Here is a 21,601-nt window from a genome sequence, read left to right as displayed (position 1 = left end):
CCATGTAACTACTCCTGCCCAAATCAATCATGGCCGCTGCAGGTCTTGTATATCATTGACGTCATTACGTAAAAAAATTAAAATCAACCTGCTTAGAGGCCCTGTAGTATCACTCCGCCATTAGACTTAATGTAGTCCCTTATATATTCCATGGTAGGAGCGTTTGCGAGAATAAATTAAAAATACCAAATGCTATTTTAATCACAAGTAAAAACATAAATACATAAAGCCCATTAGAAAAATCGGCGCTGACATCATAATAGATCCGGGCGGAGTGATCTATTGGTGTCCTCGTAGGTGCCGGAGTAAACATCGCAACAAGTCCCGTGTAAAGCGTAAAGCGTGAAGCAACGGGAGGTGATATTGACGGTTAAATAGAAGGCGAGAAGACCTTAGGAAGAAGGTATGTGCCGTTTTGTTTGAGTAGTTCTGTTTGAATTCTGTGTTACGTTCCTCCGGAGGGTTGTAACAAAATGGCGGCTACACGCAGGCAGTTAAGGGGCAGCCCGAAGGAGAGGACCCCGGGGGGAGTGAGGGACTGTGTACGGGGTTATATGATAGAATAGACGGTAATAGTACTGGTGAGCTGTCTGGGGAAATCGAATTCGTTATGAGCCTGACTCGGTGTATAACGATAATGTATGTATCCATTATCAGGACTTGTATGAGAAGACATGCGGCGTTTACCTCCACGTGGTGTAATGGTAGAATACGCCGTGGTAAGCAGCCGCTGGTGATGTGGAACTATTGGAGCATGTTGAGGGTTATTGTTCCACGACATCTAGAGAGTCACAGGCAGGCTGGGTCTAATCTCCCTCAACACGTACATGACTGTGTATAGGCTGCGTGAATGATGCGTTGTGGATTATGTGCTTTTTCACTATGAAGCAGTGATCACGGGTTTATGTGGAAACCATTCAAGAAAAACTCTGTCATGGAGGTGCGCGCTTCACTAATTATACCGCACGGGACTCCACAACTTGAGAGCGTTTATTGGGACATGATGTAGGGGGGATCTACTACAAGTGACCCCTCTCTATTAAAGGGGTTGTCCGGGATAAAATGACTGTCTTAATACTTGTAATTTATGAATGTGAATACATTTGTAATATACTTACATTTTCCAAAGTGGCCCCGTTTCCAGATCCTGCCGTGGGGAACTTGACAGGTGACGTCACTCTCTGGCCGCCAAGTTCCCCACGGCAGGATCGGGAAACGGGGCCACTTTGGAAAATGTAAGTATATTACAAATGTATTCACATTCATAAATGACAAGCATTAACAGTCATGTTATCCCGGACAACCCCTTTTAAGCTCGGTTTACATAAAGTTTAGGCTTCACCGTCAGCGCATACGCCAGGAAAATCTCCCAACGCACGTGCAGAGTGTAACCCCTGATGCATATAACAGTATACGTTGCCGTAGGCTCCCATGTTGATAAAGTCTGGCGTGATGGACAACTTGCCTAGGAAAGCAGAGCCGATTACGATTTAATTTACAGTAAAACAAAAATGTATACCGCTGCATGCCTGTGAAGCAGAGGCCAAGAGCCCAGTTTTTGGCATCTATTTGGCCTATAGGTGTTTATAGCTCCACTCGCCGTGTACACTGGTACATAGGTTGAACGTACACGGTGTGTAGCCACAGAGGATAGATCGCTGCTGCTGCAAAGATCAGCGCCAGTTCTGGTGTACTTGGTAGGACCATGTATTACACCGCTGCCTATTAATTGATGTGGGTGCCAGGTTACACCGCAAAAGATGCAAGGCACCTGTAGCTTTCTCCTGCGATGATCGCCAGCTGATGGGGCAACCCCTAGGCCGGGTTCAGACACTGCAACTTTGCTGCAAAATCCACCAATTTTACATGCGGAACAGTGGCTAGAACAAAGTAGCATCGGCGCTAGGAAAGCGTGGTTCCACTTCATATGCTGGCCGCTCTTTTTGAGGTTTACCAGGTGGCCACTTTGTCGGCCATTATATTAATCGGCAGTGGTCCGACCCTCGCCAACTTGATGTTGGCATATTGTAGCGCTGTGCCACCAATGTCTATTTGGACAATTCGGTTCACACTGGGCAATTATCTGTAGGATTCATTCAAACTATTGTTTATAGGTACCAAACGATAGAGTAACGTTCTCGCTGATCCAAACTGCGCGTACCTCAAAACAGTTGCTGCCGATAAAGGTAAAAGCGCACAGCGGCTTTTTCTTTCTCGGGTGCATCGTATCCGCTAAACAACACTTATAATTTATTACTTGTCCGTTATATAGTGCCAACATATTCCACAGCTCTGTAAACAAGTTAAAATGCCTAGTGGGGCTTACAATCGAATTATCGTCAACACAAACTATGGAAAACACGTAACCTTTCCGGAGAGGTTTCACTAAATATATTTTCAGCAGGATCAGACGTAAAAGAAATGGTTCTAGGGGGGGGGGTCAATCAGAGCCTGAATGGCCGTTCACGGAGGCCGTACTACGCCATGCCCTGCTGTACAGACTCCATGCCAGTGTGCAGGAGTCCTGAGGTGTATTTTATTTATTTTTTTGTAAATTCTTTTTATTTAAATTATTTGAAAACCTAATGAGGAGCAGGGAAAAGTGTAGACTACACGGTACATCTAGACCCTGTGATCAGAGGGGCACCGTCATGCAGCAGATATTGTACTTGAGCGCCCCCTCACCCTCCAGGTACATGCAGGACAGGACATGTTGGCACAGGCCAGTACAAAATACCTATCAGCTGCAAGACTTACGAGATAAGAGGTAGCATTACTTACCCCCCCCCCCCCCCCCCAAACTCCCCATCAAAAGATGCGCAGTTCTGAACTCCTCTACATTACTTCCGCTCGGTCTGGAAGAGGGGAGTGAAGAATGGGAAGAAAGGCTGGAACAGAAAGAAGAGGCCAATGAGAAATCATTAGATGGAGCAGAACATGAAGCTGAGAGTCAGATAAGATTGGGAATAAAGAGAGAAAGGTGATCATAAAATAGCACACACATTTTCTTATTTGATGATCCCGATGACATGCAGGATTGTTTTGAATTAATTAAACAAGATACAAATGCACTTGATAATGTGGTGGAAACACCCAATGCGAATGTATAGCTGGAGTTTTTTGTGGATGGATCCTGATCATATGACAACGGAGAACCCAGGACAGGATGTGCCGTCACCACCTTGTATGAAATTTTGATTCTGCAAACCACTCCGCGGTGCAGAAGGCACTCACTGCAGTGTGGACACAGGCCTGGGGTGAAACTAAGCTTTCATACAGTCTCCATGTATGCTTTTGGTATTGCACATGATTATGGCCCAATTTGAGGGAGCAGAGATTTTGTTGGTTTATTAGGTAAACCTGTGAAAAGCAGTGCAGCTGTAGCAGCCCTATTCCGAGCCTAAAGGCCCTTTTGCACTGGGCGATTATCGTGCAGACGAGCATTCATATAACGCTCATTGCCGCGATCAGGTAAACTAGCAAATGCTCGATAATCTTCTGCTCGTATCGTTTTAAAAAACTAAAAGTTTATTGTTGGCGGCAGCACAACTCCTGGTGTAAACAGACGCGCTGCCGACATGATGATAATGGATGGGGACGTGCGATCGGAGTAACGACCGCTCGTCCCCATCCATAGCTCCGTGTGGCAGGAGCAAACAAGCGCCAATCAATGTCTTGTTGATTGGTGCTCGCTGCGCCAGGCCTATTGTCGGCCAGTGTAAAAGGCCCTTTACAGCTGCCTAAAAAGGCAGCCATTATAAAAGGCCAGGCACATACAAGGGAAGATTCACCTGAGGTCGTAGGTAACCGAATGTCAAATGAGGCGGCCAAGGCAGCTGCACTGATGCCTCTCCCCACAATAATGCCATGAACCTGCTGAAGCAGGCCAGGGGGTCGTTGATATAACAATACTCCAATTACTCCAAAACCCGGATACAATGGAAGAAAAAGGGGCAAAAGAGGTCCAAGAGGGTCTATGGTAGACAGAAGGTAAACTGTGACACTCCCCGGTTCTATACCCTATGATGACACATGGACCAACACCTGCTGCTAAGGATGCAATGATAAGTTTAGTTTCCAGGTTCTGGGTTGCCCCTGGGTACAATAACATGTCTGATATGTGTGGACATGTTTTCTCTGTGCCAGCCATAACACAGGGAGAACAGTAAAAGTCCCCGAGAGGCATACTCCAAGGCCATTGTACCCATTCCAGCGACTGCAGATTGATTACATACAGCTACACAAGGTTGGTTGGTATGAATATGTCCTTGTATGTGTTGATATTGTTTTAGGATGGTCAAAGCATGATCTGTGGCAACAGCCAATACAAAAAACACGGCTAGCTGCTCAATGAAGTGGTATGTAGGTCTGGTGTTCCAGAAACCGTAGAAAGTGATCCAGCTACACATTCCACAGGAGAAATACTAAGGCTGGGTTCACACGACCTATTTTCAGACGTAAACGAGGCGTGTTATGCCTCGTTTTACGTCTGAAAATACGGCTCCAATACGTCGGCAAACATCTGCCCATTCATTTGAATGGGTTTGCCGACGTACTGTGCCGACGACCTGTCATTTACATGTCGTCGTTTGACTGCTGTCAAACGACGACGCGTAAAATGACTGCCTGGTCAAAGAAGTGCAGGACACTAATTTGAAATGTAATTTGAGCCATTTTTCATTGAATTCAATGAAAAACAGCTCAAGATTTACGAGCGTCAAAGACTCCTCGCATAATACGAGGAGGAGCTTTTACGTCTGAAACGACGCAGCTGTTTTCTCCTGAAAACAGTCTGTAATTTCAGACGTAAAAGCCAGTTATCGTGTTCACATACCCTAAGAGCAGTAATGTCAGCATTAAACATTGAACAGGCGTTCCATACACCCTATGAACCCAATAGAAGAGGGGCGGTAGAAAGAATGAATGGTACACTGATGTCAAAAATTCAACAGGCAATGACGGAGGCAGGAAAACCATGGACAGAATTCCTTCCTATAGCATTACTCAGTCAGTCACTGCAAATAGAAAGATAGAGTTGAGCCCATATGAGATATTGTTTGGGTGTCCACCCAAAACAGGACTATATTTTCCTCAACAGCTTCAACATTTGCACTCAGATCTTACTGCATATGTAGGAGCATTTAATTTACACCTCTCCATTCATTGTCAGCGCATAGTAACACTGATAGATCAGTATGTGCTGTCTTATACTGACACATTAACGTTACAGAAGTGTTTAGACAGTGACTAGACATTCCTTCCAGCCAGGACGGGATGTCTATTCACAATCCCTGCACTTCGTTAACGTTTCTGTGGTACTTACAGCAGAGCAAGCGTAATCTCGTGAGATCTCGCTGTAAATGACAGGTTACAGCGAGATTACGCTTTCTCTGCTGAAGTACCAAACAAACGTTAACGAAGTGCAGGGATTGTGAATAGACATCCCGTCCTGGCTGGAAGGAATGTCTAGTCTCTGTCTAAACACTTCAGTAACGTTAATGTGTCAGTATAAGACAGCACATAGTGATCTATCAGTGTTACTATGCGCTGACCATGAATGGAGAGGTGTATGACGCTGATTGGTCAGCGTCACACACTCCTCTGTACAACGGCCACTTGGTCTAAAGTAAAAATACGCCCACTTGGGCATTAAGAAACTAATTAGCATAAAGCTAAAATCGCTCCTAACGTGGTAGAAACAGATAGTTTTTCTAAATAAAAAGCATTACTGTCACCTACATTACATCGCCCATCTTCTTATGTAGGAGATAGGACACTTATAATGTGGTGACAGAGTCTCTTTAAGCGTGTGAACATACCCTTCGGTTTAAAACAAACTTAGGCCGGATTTACACGAGCGTGTGCGTTTTGCGCGCACAAAAAACGCTGCGTTTTGCGCTCGCAAAAGGTACTTAACAGCTCCGTGTGTCAGCAGCATATGATGCGTGGCTGAGTGATTTTCGCACAGCCACCATCATTATGACACTCAGTATGTTTGTAAACAGAAAAGCACGTGGTGGTTTTCTGTTTTCATTCATACTGTTTACTGCTGTTGCACGAATCACGCGCGTCCCATGGAAGTGCTTCCGTTTGCTGGGCGTGATTTTCACACACCCATTGATTTCAATGGGTGCGTGATGAGCGAACAACGCACAAATATCGGACATGTCGTGAGTTTTACGCAGCGGACACATGCTGCGTGTAACTCACGGACAGTCTGCACGGCCCCATAGACTAACATAGGTCCGTGCGAGGCGCATAAAAACAGAAAAAAAAAAAACAAGCAACTCCGCCATTCTTTTTTCGATTTTGCTTTTGTAGTGTTCACCGTGCAGTATAAGGCTATGTTCACACGGGGTATTTTGCCGAGTTTTTTGACGCGGAAACCGCGTCGCAAAACTCGACAAAAACGGCCCGAGAACGCCTCCCATTGATTTCAATGGGAGGCGTCGGCGTCTTTTTCCCGCGAGCAGTAAAACTGCCTCGCGGGAAAAAGAAGCGACATGCCCTATCTTCGGGCGCTTCCGCCTCTGACCTCCCATTGACTTCAATGGGAGGCAGGAGAAAAAGCGTATTTCTCGCTGTTTTATGCCCGCGGCGCTCAATGGCCGCGGGCGAAAAACGGCGCGATAATTGCCGTGAAAATCGGCGTGCAGGGAGAGGAATATCTGCCTCAAAGTTCCAAACGGAATTTTGAGGCAGATATTCCTCCCCCAAAATACTCTGTGTGAACATAGCCTAAATGACTTAACTTCAGCAGGTTGTTTAGATTTATGCATATTTTGCTTAACCTTGTTTATTTTAAAAAAAATTATATTTTGATAGACTGTGTTCACATCTGCTTTGGAGGATCTGTTAGACCTGGGGGCCTTAGGTGTGTACTAAAATGCTACGGTCATTAGCTATTGACCACGGCATCTGACAGTTTAGACGGCAGGGATCCTCTATGATCCTGGCTGTTGTGGCAGATTGTCAGCTGTAATACACAGCTGACTCTCACTCTGGACGGCATGGGCACAGCTCCTGTGCCAGCACCATCCCCATGCCATACGTTTACGGTGCTTTGCACTTCCTACATATCGCTGGTGCCGTAAATGTACAGCACATGTCGCCAAGGGGTTAGCAGTATGGTTGCACGATGCTTTGAAATTTCGATACGGTTTCGATACCATGCACCATCAAACGGTTCAATGCCGTTAATTCATGTACTTCGATACCAAGCTGTGCGGCCGCACAGCTAAGTATAGAAACACATGAATGTTCTTAGAGCGGCCCTGAGGCTGTGTATTACAGCCATTGCCCAGCTCCTGAGTCCTAACGAGTGTGCTGGCGTGGTCAGCATGATGTGATGCGACCAGTGCTACACTTTTGAGCGCCGGCACTGATGACAGAACATGGCGGGCGCACTACAAAACACCCCCATGTTCGCTGTCTTCAGTGCCTGCGCCGCCGCTCATTAGTGCTGACCACGCACTTATTGTCAGGAGCAGGGCAATGGCTGTATTACACAGCCCCGCTCTAACAGCGGAGATCAGAGAAACCTCTCATCTCCGCCGCTATTCCCATGGCCGCTGCATTCAAGGGGAAAATGAGAAGGGGAATACCCTTTGGATTGTGTCACAGGGAATCCCTGTGACAGCATAAAGGGACATACCATGTATGGGCAGACAGCCTAGGGTCCATTGAAGTTACCCCAGGGCTGTCTGACCATATTTCCTGTTGTTAGGGCATACTTACATATGTCCTAACAGCCTTTTTTTAAATTTTTACAATAAACATTAAAATACGTCTCAATACATAAAATATACACATTCTGTATCGTCTCGACTGTAATAAGACATTTATAGTGTCCTTTATGATGTTTATGCTGTAATAAAACAAACTGCTTTCTTTCACTTATTAATGTGAGGCACGAGGTGTTATGAATTTTGAACCTCCATGTGCCTCACATTAATAGTAATTAACTCCATCATGTACCTCACACATTAACCCAATATTGTCCATTATGACTGTGAGAAACATGATGGGGTTAATTACTATTAATGTGCGGCACATGGAGGTTCAAAATTCATCACACCACGTGCCTCACATTAGAAAATGGAAGAACTTTTTTAATTTTTTTATTATTGTTGGAAAAGTATAGTTTCGGTATTGAGTATCGCAATACTACACTAAGTATCGGTATCGAAGTCCAAATCCTGGTATCGTGACAACCCTAGTTAGCAGATTAAGGAGCTTTTTCAAGATTTTATAGATACCACGAACATTACATCTCTGATCCTGATTGGGAGGGGTGACATTTGTTCCCCAATGGATGGAATATGTCCATAGTTCTCTAAATCTCGTTAATTTGATAATGGCACCTAAGCTTGGGTTGGTGTCTTAAACTTCAATCTGGACACCCTGAAGTACATTAACAAGCAATGATGCCGCAGTCCACATGATTCTGCGTGTGAAGAGAATATATTTTTTTTTGTCTAAAATCAGTTTACCTCCCGCCTATATCTTTTGGCAATGAAAGTGACAAAATTTGCGATCTCATAAGTAATGCTAGTTTAGGTAGATACACTTGTATGTCCAATGCCACAATATCGCTAGGACGTGGCATTATTGGACTTGATCAATCTCTGTTATAAAGTATGTGAAATAGTGAAACAGATGAGCATGCCCGCTGGCAAACTTTTCTGCCCACCGATTTTACGGCCCTCTCTAGAAAATAGGACAATAACTCTTGCAATATAGTTTTGGCATGTATTAGTCCCGCATTTTCACGGTTTTGGTTGTAGATTTATTTGGCGTTGCCTCACTTGGATTTCTTCTTAAGTTCAAGTTGTATGTAGAAAGCATAGTTGTTTCTAGATACTGCATTAAGTAATAATCTCTTTCATCACTTGCTTTGAAGTATATTTAGAACTAGGTTTGGATTTACAGCTTTTGAGATTGCTGGCACAAAAATTTTGGATTCCTACTCTCTCATCACAGCTCTTTAATGCAATTACTAGCTGGCCTTCTTTTCTGTCATGACACCTGAATTATTATTTTTATTTTTTTTATATACTTTTTACGGATAACCCATATTATGCACGCAAATGACGAAGAAAATGTGTGCTATTGAACTATCAGATACTCTTCATAACTTTAGTGCAGCAACTAGTTACATTAGTAGAACATATATTTGAGGAATGTAATTTTTCTACATTGACACATCTCTCCTTCAGTGCATTCTGCAGGCGGCTTAGCAACCATTTGACTTCTTGTCTGGGTGACCACCAATGGAGTACATGTAACCGCATGTACTGAATTGGTCACGAGTTCTATCTGCTATTTTATAGGTTACATCTCTATAATACACAGGCAAGCTCAGGTCCTTCCCACTCAGTCAAAAGAGATCATGAAAAGATTAAACTAGAAATCCTGCATCTGCGGATTATTATTTATTTGCCGCATTATTATACCCTCTTGTTATGCCCTGATGTTCTCCGCACAGATTACATATACCACCACATAATAAACTGAAATACCAACAAAACCCCTAACAGAACAAATACCAAGCAAAATCTACACTCCAAAAGCCAAATGGCGCACCCTCCCTTCTGAGCCCTGCAGCGTGCCCAAACGGCAGATCTGGCATTGCCATACCCGGGAGAACCCGCTTAACGTTTTATGAGGTATTTGTCTTCAGTGCCACAAACTGGGTACAACATATTGTGCACTAAAATGGCATTTCAGTGGAAAATTGCAATTTTCACTTTGCATCATCCACTGGGCACTAATTTCTAATGTAAAATCACCTGTGGGGTCAAAATGCTCACTACACCCCTTAAAATGCCCTAAGGAGTTGTAGTTTCCAATATGGGGGTCACTACTTGGGGTGTTTTTGTTTTACTATTTGACTTCCGAGCCCTTCAATTGTGGTCCGATGCTGTGAAAAATCACCAAAATAGACCTTAAATGTGCATGGTGCTCTTCACTTCTCAGCCCTGTCTTGTGCAGGCAAATGATAAATGCCTTGAGGGGTGCAGTTTCCAAAATGGGGTCACTTCTTGGGGCTTCCACTGTACTCTGGTACCTCAGGGGTTTTGCATATGCGACATGGCGCCCAAAAACCAATACAGCAAAATCTGCATGACAAATCGTGCTCCTGCCTTTCTGAGCCCTGCCGTGTGTCCAAACAGCAGTTTATGACCACATGTGGGGTATTGCCGTAATCGGGATAAATTGCTTTTCAAATATTGGGGTGCTTTTTCTCATATAGGAAAGGTTAACTAGTAAATATTTTGTGTGGTATTACGATCTGTTTTACAAGCAGATACATTACAATTTAGAAAAATGCAGATTTTTGCAAATTTTCTCTAAATTTTGGTGTTTTTTACAAATAAATATTGAATTTAACGACCAAATTTTTTTCAGTATCATAAAGTACAATATGTCATGAGAAAACAATCTCAGAATCGCTTGGATATGCAAAAGCATTCTGGAGTTATTACCATTATAAAGTAACACATGTCAGATTTGCAAAAATCGGCTGTGTCCACAAGGCCAAAACAGGCTTAGACACTAAGGGGTTAATAGTAATTAACCCCATGTACCTCACTCATTAACCCAATGCTGTCCATTATCACTGAGGAACATGATGGGGTTAGTTACTATTAGGCCCCATGCCCACTTCAGTTTTTTCCTTCAGGGTGCTAGCTGTTTTTCTGACGGCTAGCACCCTGACCCATTCATTTCAATGGGGCCATGCACTCTTGAGTTTTTTTGACAGTCCCGTTGCTCCGTTCCGATCCAAAGTAGAGCATGTCCTACTTTGGTCCAAGATTCTGTGACCGTGAGGCCCATGCAAGTCAATTGGGCCGTCAAAAAAAACTGAAGGCCGTGTGTGACGGAGCCGTTGCCTAGCAACCGCCGGCCGGGCGGGCAGAAATACATTACAAATATATTACACTAATCGGCAGCCACTTGTCTCTATCAATCACTGATAGAGAAAAGAGGCTGCTGATTAAAAATAAAATAAAAAGCAGTTCATACGTACGCCGGTCGCGGTCTTAGTGACGAGTCCCTCTTCCTCCAGTTCGACCTTCCTGTATGACGCGGCAGCCTGTGATTGGCTGCAGAGGCGGTCACGTGGGATGAAGCGTCATCCCTGGAGGCCGGCCTTCTGACATCATCCTGACTTGCGTGCCCGCCACTACAGCCTGTGATTGGCTGCAGCGGTGACATGGATGAAATGTCATCCCTGGAGGCCGGACAGAAGGTAAGGAAGTATGAACTTATTATTTTTTTAAATTTCATTAAAATTGTATTTTCCGAGCGCCGAGCATGGTACTGTCCAGGGTGCTGAAATAGTTACCGCCGATCAGTTCTCTTTCAGCACTCTGGACAGTACCATGCTCGGAAACTGAAACACGGAGTGCACACGGCCGCTAAAACAGGCACACGGATCCGTCAAAAACTGCCGTGAAAACGGTGTCGGAAGTGTGCACGAGGCCTTAATGTGAGGCACATGGAGGTTCAAAATTCATAATACCACGTGCCTCACATCAGAAAATGGAAGAACTTTTTTTTTATTATTGTTGGCAAAAGTATCGTTTTGGTATCGAGTGTTGCAATACCACACGAAGTATCAAAGTACAAATTCTGGTATTGTGACAACCCTATTTTATTTATTTTTTTATATATATTAAGATTGTCCCAAGATTAACATTTATCGTCAATGTTAAATGTCTGATCAGTAGAACGGGGGTATCAAGCCCCCCGTTCCTCGTTCCTATACCCCCAGTAGTTAGGAGCTTGAATGGCGCTGCAGTCAAGCATGCGCCCTGCAGTTACATTTAATGTATATGGGGCTAAAAGAAACTGCCGAGCACTGTGTATTTCTTTCGATTTCTAAATAGGGGGCAGGGCACATGGTCAACTTTCGCTCCATTCAAAGTGCAGGGGTTGCAGTCAGGAGGAATCAGGGGCTTGGGACCGCCGTACTAGTGACTGGTGTGTGTCCCAGCAATCAGTCATTTGGTAGATGTTGATCTTGGTACAACCGCTTTAACTCTAATAAATAGAGCATAAGATTCTGTTCACACTCGAGTCATGGGTTGATGGATCTCAACGGATCCTATAAACTCATAACGGTCAGCCAGGTTTCTCAGTTAGTAGAGAGGACCTCTATCATTTAGCTAGAGCAAAGAATGGCTACAATTAGAGTTTTGCAACTTGGGGGCCATTTACACTGACTATTATAGTCCCTTTATGGCAGGAGTCAGCAACCTACTGCACTCCAGCTCCAATTACCATTCCCAGTATGCTCTGACAGCCTTTGGCTGGAATAATAAAGCCTTTGGCAGTCCGAGCATGCTGGGAGCTGTAGTTGTACAACAGCTGGAGTTCTGAAGGTTTCTGACCACAGCATTACGGTGTCCGTCCTTATTTTAATGATTCACAATATGTTTAGCTGCAGCAAGTTACATGATCATATTACAGCTTCGTTCATGAGCTGTATATTTAGTGCCAAGGACCGGGTCTTAGACTAGCTGTAGGAAGGACTTTTCCGTTATGCTAAGGTGGGATACGGTCCCCTCTTTTGCACTTAATAAATATGATGGAGACTTAATACAGTCATGAGCTGTTAGGAAGAGGATAGGATGTTTAACAAGATCCACAGACATTACTGCTCTTGGTAAGAGAAACAAAACAGCAGTCTTGCCGGTATGACATCATGCCATGGTATACCCTACCTGATAGAAAAGACCTAAGTAGTCTCAAAAGCTTACTTTATAGGCTATATTCACGTCGGCGTCGGGTTCCTATCATCGGTTCCATTCGACCCTTCCGTCTGAGGAACCGAAGAATGGAAACCATAGCTTCTGTTTGTATTACCGTTTTCAATGGTAAAGCTTCCGTTGCAGTTGGTCTACGTTTTGGTTCCGCTCCGTAAAGTTTCAGTTTTTTTCGCGGAAACAATGGCTAAGTCGACTATGCTATTGTTTCTGTGAAAAAAATTTGAAACTTTACGAAACGGAAACCAACTGCAACGAAAGCATTACCATTAAAATCAATGGTAATGCAAATGGAAGCTTGAAACGGAACTGATGAACGGAAGCCCGATGCTGATGTGAACAGGCCCTTAACATCATTTTTTTTTTCTTCGCCATTAAAAGGTAGCATATTTGCAAGACTACTATTTTGTTTCTCTGACTGAGAGCAAACTTGAAGAGCACAGGATAAGTCCTCAGCACCACGTGTGTAGTATTATACCGTGCAAAAATGGCTCCAGACTGCACCCACTTGATGAACTTCGATGTGATCCTTATTAGCTGGATCCTGCGTGTCAGAGACCCACAGGACCAGCTTTCAGGTTTACATAACTTTTAATCGTGAGGTTTTGCCTGGCCGACTTTCTTGTGTTAACGAACCATTACAGGACAAATCCCAGGAGTCAGCTCGAAAATTGCTACTGGTTTTAAAAAAATAAAATATATATATATATATATATATATATATATATATATATATATATATAAAATTATTTTTGCGTAGTTTAACTGGTACCCAAAGTCTACAGTAATTTTTTTCACCCCTGCAATAAATTTACCTAAAATACCCTAAACCAATAAGAAGACTGAAAGATCTTTATTACTTTTTAATTTTTATTGAATAATTGTAAAATGTAGGGTTAATTATCTGAACATATTATACAATGCTATGTGTTCTGGATTACCTCTGTCGCTAGTCGTACTTCAACATCTCATTTTATATAGTCTGCTTCAGATTTAAGTTCTATATATAACGGGGGCTGTATCTGCATACTGTCCATCAAATGTCTTAGTGGGAATCTCTCAAATAATCTTTACGGCAATATCCTTTGTGTAACAAGGTGGCAGCCTCTTACTCATCATGTCACTAGGGAGTCTTGGCAATACACGGCTTGGCACAAGGCTTGATGTTAAATCTAGCTTATAATTACCATTTATTCCAATGCTGGCAGCAGTGATCACCATCACTACATGCAGCAGATGTCTAGTCATTTTTATAGCTCGGTTGCTTCACAGGAGTATGTGACATTCAACCAGCTTTGCGCCTACCACTTCTTCCATATCCCTATTTTTAATGATGTCTTTTTTTTGTTAGGAAGTAGGAGACATGGATTGTGGACTAGTATAAGCTTGCTAGGGAATATAGAATGAAATTATTAAAAAGCACAATAAAAGATATGAAGCACAATAGTTGCTAGGATTACAATGGCTTGAAAAAGTGGGTACCTTCTTCGTTCATAAGATCCTGGGACAATCGCGGGGTTAATGATGGCTGGAAGTAGTATACAATACTCTGCTTATGAGGTTTTTAAAAAACATTTTATACTTCCTTTATAGTCCATAAGTAATCTTTCTTCTTGTATTCATGTTATCGTTATATTTTATTCAAGTGGTGTTTCGAGACCATTTTATTGCAGAAAATTTCCAAATCAAGCGCCACACAGGCATGGCTAACAGAGATCCCTCTGCTTTATCGTTATTTTTCAGTATTCTATATGCACATTTCTGAACTTGATGGTACTTACAGAATTAAAGAGGCTCTGTCACCACATTATAAGTGGCCTATCTTGTTTGTAATGTGATCAGCGCTGTCATGTAGATTACAGCAGTGTTTTTTATTTAGAAAAAACATAATTTTTGACGGAGTTATGACCTATTTTAGCTTATGCTAATGAGTTTCTCAATGGACAACTGGGCGTGTTTTACTATATGACCAAGTGGGCGTTGTAGAGAGGAGTGTATGACGCTGACCAATCAGCGTCGTACACTTCTCTCCATTCATTTACACAGCACATCGTGATCTAGCTAGATCACGATGTGCTGTCACTTACTCACAAATTAATGTTACTAAATTGTCCTGACAGTAAATAGACATCACTACCAGCCAGGACGTGATGTCTATTCAGAATCCTGACACTTCGGTAACGTTTGTGTGAGATTTACAGCGCATCAAGCGTAATCCCTCGAGACTGTCAGGACACTTCAGTAACGTTAATGTGTGAGTAAGTGACTGCACATAGCGATATAGCTAGATCACTATGTGCTGTGTAAATGAATGGAGAGAAGTGTATGACGCTGATTGGTCAGTGTCATACACTCCTCTGTACAACGCCCACTTGGTCAAAAAGTAAAACACGCCCAGTTGTCTATTAAGAAACTCATTAGCATAAAGCTAAAATAGGTCATAACTCCGTAAAAAATTATAGTTTTTCTAAATAAAAAACACTGCTGTAATCTACATTACAGCGCCGATCACATTATGTACAAGATAGGCCACTTATTATGTGGTGACAGTCTTCTCTTTCATTTAAAGGCTAGGTACACCTTTTGAAATATTTTTTTATTTTTTTTAAATGTCAGTGTGTTTGGTGCAACTTTCTAAACTTTTTTTCTTAAAAATTATTTTTACTTTTTGAGATAAAGATGCTTTGTATTCTGTATCTTGCGCTGAGACCTAAGTTCATCAGGTCAGTGGCACTGATGTGTTCAGTGTCAGCGGGTCCTACCCATGCGTGTCAGTGGGTCATAAACTTAGATGTGCTTGATAACCGCTCGATCCTGAAGGTTAGAAATCCTTTCACTGAATCAGTCAGTGCCGCTGATCTGACTGATTCAGGTTTCAGCGCTAGATACAGGTGCTCTGTGTACAGAATACAAAGCATCTGTATCTCCAAAAAGTAAAAATAATTTTTAATAAAAAGTTGTAGCAAACAGATATTTTTCTTTAAAAAAACACAAAAAACTATTTCAAAGGTGTACATAGCCTTTAAGCTATGCTACACCCAAGAGCCTAGCATTCATGAGATTCTGGGACAGCCATTGGTGACGGTGCAAAGCGACAAGACTGTGATCCCGCAAGAGAGATCACACAGCACAAGCCGCTCTCACACTTTACGTAGCTGATTGGACAGTGTCAGAGCGATAAGTAACACGCCGCCATGCCATCTAGAAATAAAGAAACGCTCCCTTGTCCTTCCCTCGTATACGTTCTGTCATTTTCATTTGGAAGACATTACTTTTTTAATGCATACATGAATGCCAGTGGCAATTGCCATATTACTTGCTCCATTGAGGTGAATAAAATTTAATGTGCAGAAGACTGTTGTACAATAGGCAAAATGCACAGTGACGCTGTGATCTGAACGCGGCTTTGGACAAGGGCTAATGCAGGGATTTGTCGAGCATGTCCTGTTATTTATAATGGGAATTTTTGGGGGTCTGCAGTTCTTATTTACACATTAACAAGCAAATTCTCAATGGAGAGTTCCTTAGGCTTATTTTCAGTATAAGCTCATTGGTGTGTACGCCATAGTTTTACACACTGCTCTTTTTTTTTTTTTTAAGGCATTTCTGTGAGATATGTCTGATGGGCAGACATTTAACTGTAGGATTAGTGGCATTTTCTGTAATCCGTCATGAATAAAATCCTTCTTATATCAAAATATTATGTGATGTAAGCAAAGATCGTAATAGTTTCCCTATACGCGTCTGGATAATGGCAACCAGTGACCAATGGCTTTTAACCCTTTCCCGCAAAATCACGTACGTGAAGGAGATGGCGCTAGCTCAGAAGCTGAGCCAGCACCATCACCGCCGGGTGCCCAGCTGTATGTTACAGCTGGCCCCCTGATATAACGGCCAGGACCGGAGCTAGCCTCCGATCCGGCCGATTAACCCCTTACATGCTGCGTTCAATAGAGATCGCAGCATGTGAGGAGTTTTTAGCCACCGGCACCCAAGCAACGTGATCGGAGGCCTAATACTTGCCTCCTGGTTTGCCAGCAACAGAAGACTCCTATGCCCCGTTCAGCGGCGGGGCCTAAAAGGCTTCCGGTACCATCGGCAAGATGGCTCCGGCTCAGCTTCCGGCTCAGAAACTGAGCCGGCGTCATCAGCAGTGGATGTCTGCTGTATGTTACAGCGGACATCCCGCTGTATCGGCAGGAACCGGAGCTTCCTCCGATTCCTGTCTGCCATTACGGAAGCCGATTAGGACCCCGCCCGGAGGCGGAGCCTGATCGGCTTTCTGTCAGTGAACAACTGACCGTTCCAATACATTGCACTTCATAGGTAGTACAATGTATTAGAACATCAAACAAACAGTTGGATCTTCAAGTCCCCTAGTGGGACTAAAGAAAAGTTGTAAAAAATACAATAAAAGTTCCAAGTAATAAAATAAAACACAATCGCCCCCTTTCTCCCTTTATCATTTATTATTGAAAAAAATAATAAACCATTCATATTTGGTATCGCAGTGACCGTAACGACCTGAACTGCAAAAATATATTTTTTTTTATCCCGCGCAGAGAACGCCGTAAAAAAACCTAAAAAATACTTCCATAATTGCTGTCTTTTTGGTCACTTTGTCTTCCAAAAATTTAAATAAAAAGTGATCAAAAAGTCGCATGTACTGGTACCTGTTAAAAACTTAAAACTATAGCTCGTCTCGCAAAAAACAAGCCCTCATACAGCTCCGTCCACAAAAAAATTAAAAAGTTATGGTTCTCACAACTTGGCGACAGAAAAAATACATTCTCTTTACTGAAGTTATTTTATTTGTGCAAAAAGTTGTTAAACCAAAAAAGTGCCATAAATTAGGAATCGCTGGAATCGGACTGACCCGCAGCATAAAGTTAACATGTAATTTATTATGCGTGGTGAACTTTATGTAAAAATAACTAAAAAAAGATGCCAGAATTGCTGTTTTTTTGTCAACTTGCTTCCCGATTAAAAAGTGATCAAAAAGTCGCACGTATCCCAAAATGGTACCAATAATAAGTACAGCTCGCCCCCGCAGAAAACAGCCCTCATATCAGTACGTATAGGAAAAAATAAAATAACTGAAGGCTACAATAAGTCAGGAAAGAAAAATGTGCAGTTGTTCAGCCCGAGGAGAACATTTCTTCTGTTTCAAGAGGCGAATTATCAAGCCACTAAAATTAGGGAACCAGGAAGGGGAGGGCCCAAACATATCTGCTGTAAGCGACGGTGCCCGTATTATTATACCAGGACAACACTTCCGAGCAAAATTCCCCAAACTGCAAAGGTGCGGAGTGTGGACCAAAAGGGGGATAAGTAAAGACACCATTTATCTTATTCGACACCGGCCTGTGAAGGAAGGATTCTTCACAGTGTAACACACATCTATGGATTATTTTATTGTTTACCCAATTATTATACCACCTGACTATGCCCCTGATGTTATCTTCCCAGCTCACATGTACCTCCACATTATAAACGGAAATACCAGTAAAACTCCAAACAAAATTACTACCAAGCAAAACTTACGCTTCAAAAGTCAAATGGTGATCTCTCCCTTCTGAACCTTAAAGCATGCCCAAACAGCTGTTTACTTCCATATACATGGCATCGCCATACCCGGGAGAACCCTTTTAAAAAATTTTGGGGTGTGTCTCCAGTGGCACAAGCTGGGCACGACATATTTGCCACTGAAATGGCATACCCAGGGAAAAATTTTAATATTTACTTAGCACCATATGCAGCGCAATTATTTATGGAAAAGACCTGTGGGGTGAAAATACTCACTACACCCCTTAATAAATGCCTTGAGGGGCGTAGTTTCCAAAATGGGGGGGGGGGGGGATCCACTGTTTTGGTCCCACAGGGACTTTGCAAGTGCGACATAGCGCCAAGAAACCAAATGCAGCAAAATCCGTACTCCAAAAGCAAATGGCGCTCCTTCCCTTCTGAGACCTATTCTGTGCCCAAACAGCAGTTTATGACGACTTATGGGGTATTGCTTTACACGTTTTGGGGGTTCTTTTTTTCCTTTATTTGTTGAGAAAATGAAAAATTTTGAGCTAAAACTACGCCTTATCGAAGAAATTATTATTATTTTTTTTCATTTTCACTGCCCAATTCTAATAAAATCTATGAAACACATGTGGGGTCAAAATGCTCACTACACCCCTAGATGGATTCTTCAAGGGTTGTAGTTTCCTACATGGAGTCACTTTTTTGGCGTTTTCACTGTTTTGGTCCCTCAGGGGCTTTGCAAATGAGACATGGCCTCCGCAAACCATTCCTGCTAAATTTGAGCTCCAAAAGCCAAATGACGCTCTTTCCCTTCTAAGCCCTGCTGTGTGTCCAAACAGCCGTTTATGACCACATATGGGGTATTGTTTTACTCGGGAGAAATTGCTTTACAAATGTTCTGGTGCTTTTTTGTCTCCTTTAGTCCTTGTGGAAATTAGAGGAAATTAGCTAAACCTACATTTTCTTTGAAAGAATGTAGATTTTAATTTTCACCACCTACTTCCAATAATTTCTGCCAAAAACCTGCGGGGTCAAAATGCTCACTATACCCCTAGATAATTTCCTCTATGGGTGTAGTATCCAAAATGGGGTCACCTCTGGGGGTTTTCCACTGTTTTGGCACCGCCAGAGCTCTTCAAACTGGACATGGTGCCTAAAATATTTTCTAATAAAAAGGAGGCCCCAAAATCCACTAGGTGCTCCTTTGATTACTTTGAGGCTGGTGCTTCAGTCCATTAGCACACTAGGGTCACATGTGGGATATTTCTTAAAACTGCAGAACTTGGGCAATAGATATTGAGTTGCATTTCTCTGGTAAAACTTTCTGTTACAAAAAAAATAGATTAAAAATGAATTTCTTCAAAAAAATATGATATTTGAAAATGTCACCTCTACTTTGCTTTAATTCTTGTGAAACGTCTAAAGGGTTAAGAAACGTTCTAAATGCTGTTTTGAATACTTTGAGGGGTGAAGTTTTTAAAATGGGGTGATTTATTGGGGGTTTCTCATATATAAGGCCCTAAAAGCCGCTTCACAACTGAACTGGCCCCTGTAAAAATCGCCTTTTGAAATTTTCTTGAAAATGGGAGAAATTGCTGCTAAAGTTCTAAGCCTTGTAACGTCCGAGAAAAATAAAAGGATGTTCAAAAAATGATGCCAATCTAAAGTAGACATATGGGGGATGTTAATTAGCAACAATTTTGTGTGGTATTACTATCTGTCTTTATAAGCAGATACATTTAAATTTAGAAAAATGCTAATTTTTGAAATTTTTCGCTAAATTTCGCTGTTTTTCACAATTAAATACTGAATGTATCGAGCAAATTTTGCCAGTAACATAAAGTCCAATGTGTCACGATAAAACAATCTCAGAATCGCTTGGATAGGTAAAAGCATTCTGAAGTTATTACCACATAAAGTGAAACATGTCAGATTTAAAAAATGAGCCTCTGTCCTGAAGGTCAAAAGTGGCCAAAGGGGAAGGGGTTAATAAAAAATGTAAAAAAAAAAAAAAGTGTTTGTAAATACGATCTAATGTTTCGTTCAGACATGTATATAGATAGGGGAGCGGTGGTGACTTTTTCTGAGTCATATCTGCGACCAGATCACTTCCTCAGTTGTGATTCACATGCGTATTGGGTGGTTGTCACAAAAAAGCAGACGCAGGACATCATGGTGAAAAACCCCTAAGGACAATTAGAAAGGAACAATGTTTCATCTGCTTCCGTCTTCTTGGTGGTTTTATTTAAAGTAATAAATTAAAATAACATGCCTGGAAGACGTACAGAGAGTGACCATTGATTTCATATCCACAATTCTTCTGGTTTTATAGATTCAACTTTTTGCAGTTAATTTTTGAACTTGTTGCATGCAAACACTGCGTGAACCTGACCTAAAACGTGCGTGTGTGTGACTGTATATAAATACGTGCAAACTTTGCTGGAGTTTCACCGCCATTGAGTTCAATAGCACAATCACCGTAAAGCAGCAGCAAAATAATGTATGTATCTACATGCAGTTTTGCTGTAGCACACCTAACAGCCCCGTGTAAATGTACTCTTAGGCCTTATTCACACGACAGTGAAAAAAAATGTCCATTAAAAACTGATCAACTGTCAGTTTTTCATGGCCATTTTGCATCAGTTTGTCTCCAAATTTTCACCCAGTTCCAGTCCGTCTGTCCGTTTTTAAATGCTGTTTGACATCCATTTTGTAACCGTTTTTCATGGCCGTTAAAAAAACTGATGAATTTCATTGGTCAGGCTTTTTTTGTCCCAGCCCCCTGAAAACACCCAAAGGAAGGTCACATGTTCACCTAGACACTATTTACAGCCGCCCTGTATATGATGCCACACGCCTCCCTGTATATGATGCCACATGCCTCCCTGTATATGATGCCACATGCCTCCCTGTATATGATGCCACACGCCTCCCCGTATATGATGCCACACGCCTCCCCGTATATGATGCCACACGCCTCCCCGTATATGATGCCACACGCAGCCTCCCCGTATATGATGTCACACGCAGCCTCCCCGTATATGATGCCACACGCAGCCTCCCCGTATATGATGCCACACGCAGCCTCCCCGTATATGATGCCACACGCAGCCTCCCCGTATATGATGCCACACGCAGCCTCCCCGTATATGATGCCACACGCAGCCTCCCCGTATATGATGCCACACGCAGCCTCCCCGTATATGATGCCACACGCAGCCTCCCCGTATATGATGCCACGCAGCGCCGATGTATATGATGCCCCACATACTCACCGATGCAGCGCTGTCTTCGTT

The 21,601-nt window shown here is 42.5% G+C and overlaps 1 protein-coding gene across 4 annotated transcripts in view; it reads left to right on the top strand.

Annotated features, from left to right (window-relative positions):
• The first annotated feature begins 309 nt into the window (after window positions 1-309).
• Window positions 310-21,601, top strand: part of ZNF335 (zinc finger protein 335) — an 80,845-nt gene continuing 59,553 nt past the window's right edge. For 2 of the 4 annotated variants that reach the window (XM_075846878.1, XM_075846875.1), the window contains exon 1: window positions 632-719. In XM_075846878.1, the coding sequence (XP_075702993.1) occupies window positions 675-719 (45 nt within the window). In that variant the 5' untranslated portion in view covers window positions 632-674. Of the gene's footprint in view, window positions 404-541; window positions 720-21,601 lie in introns of those variants that run through there. The other 2 variants (XM_075846876.1, XM_075846877.1) reach the window with 2 other exon arrangements.

Source organism: Rhinoderma darwinii, chromosome 13 (assembly GCF_050947455.1).
Source record: "Rhinoderma darwinii isolate aRhiDar2 chromosome 13, aRhiDar2.hap1, whole genome shotgun sequence".
In the NCBI taxonomy this organism is placed as follows: domain Eukaryota; kingdom Metazoa; phylum Chordata; class Amphibia; order Anura; family Rhinodermatidae; genus Rhinoderma; species Rhinoderma darwinii.
Note: the sequence above shows the minus strand (reverse complement) of the source record. Positions and strands in the feature narration are given on the sequence as shown.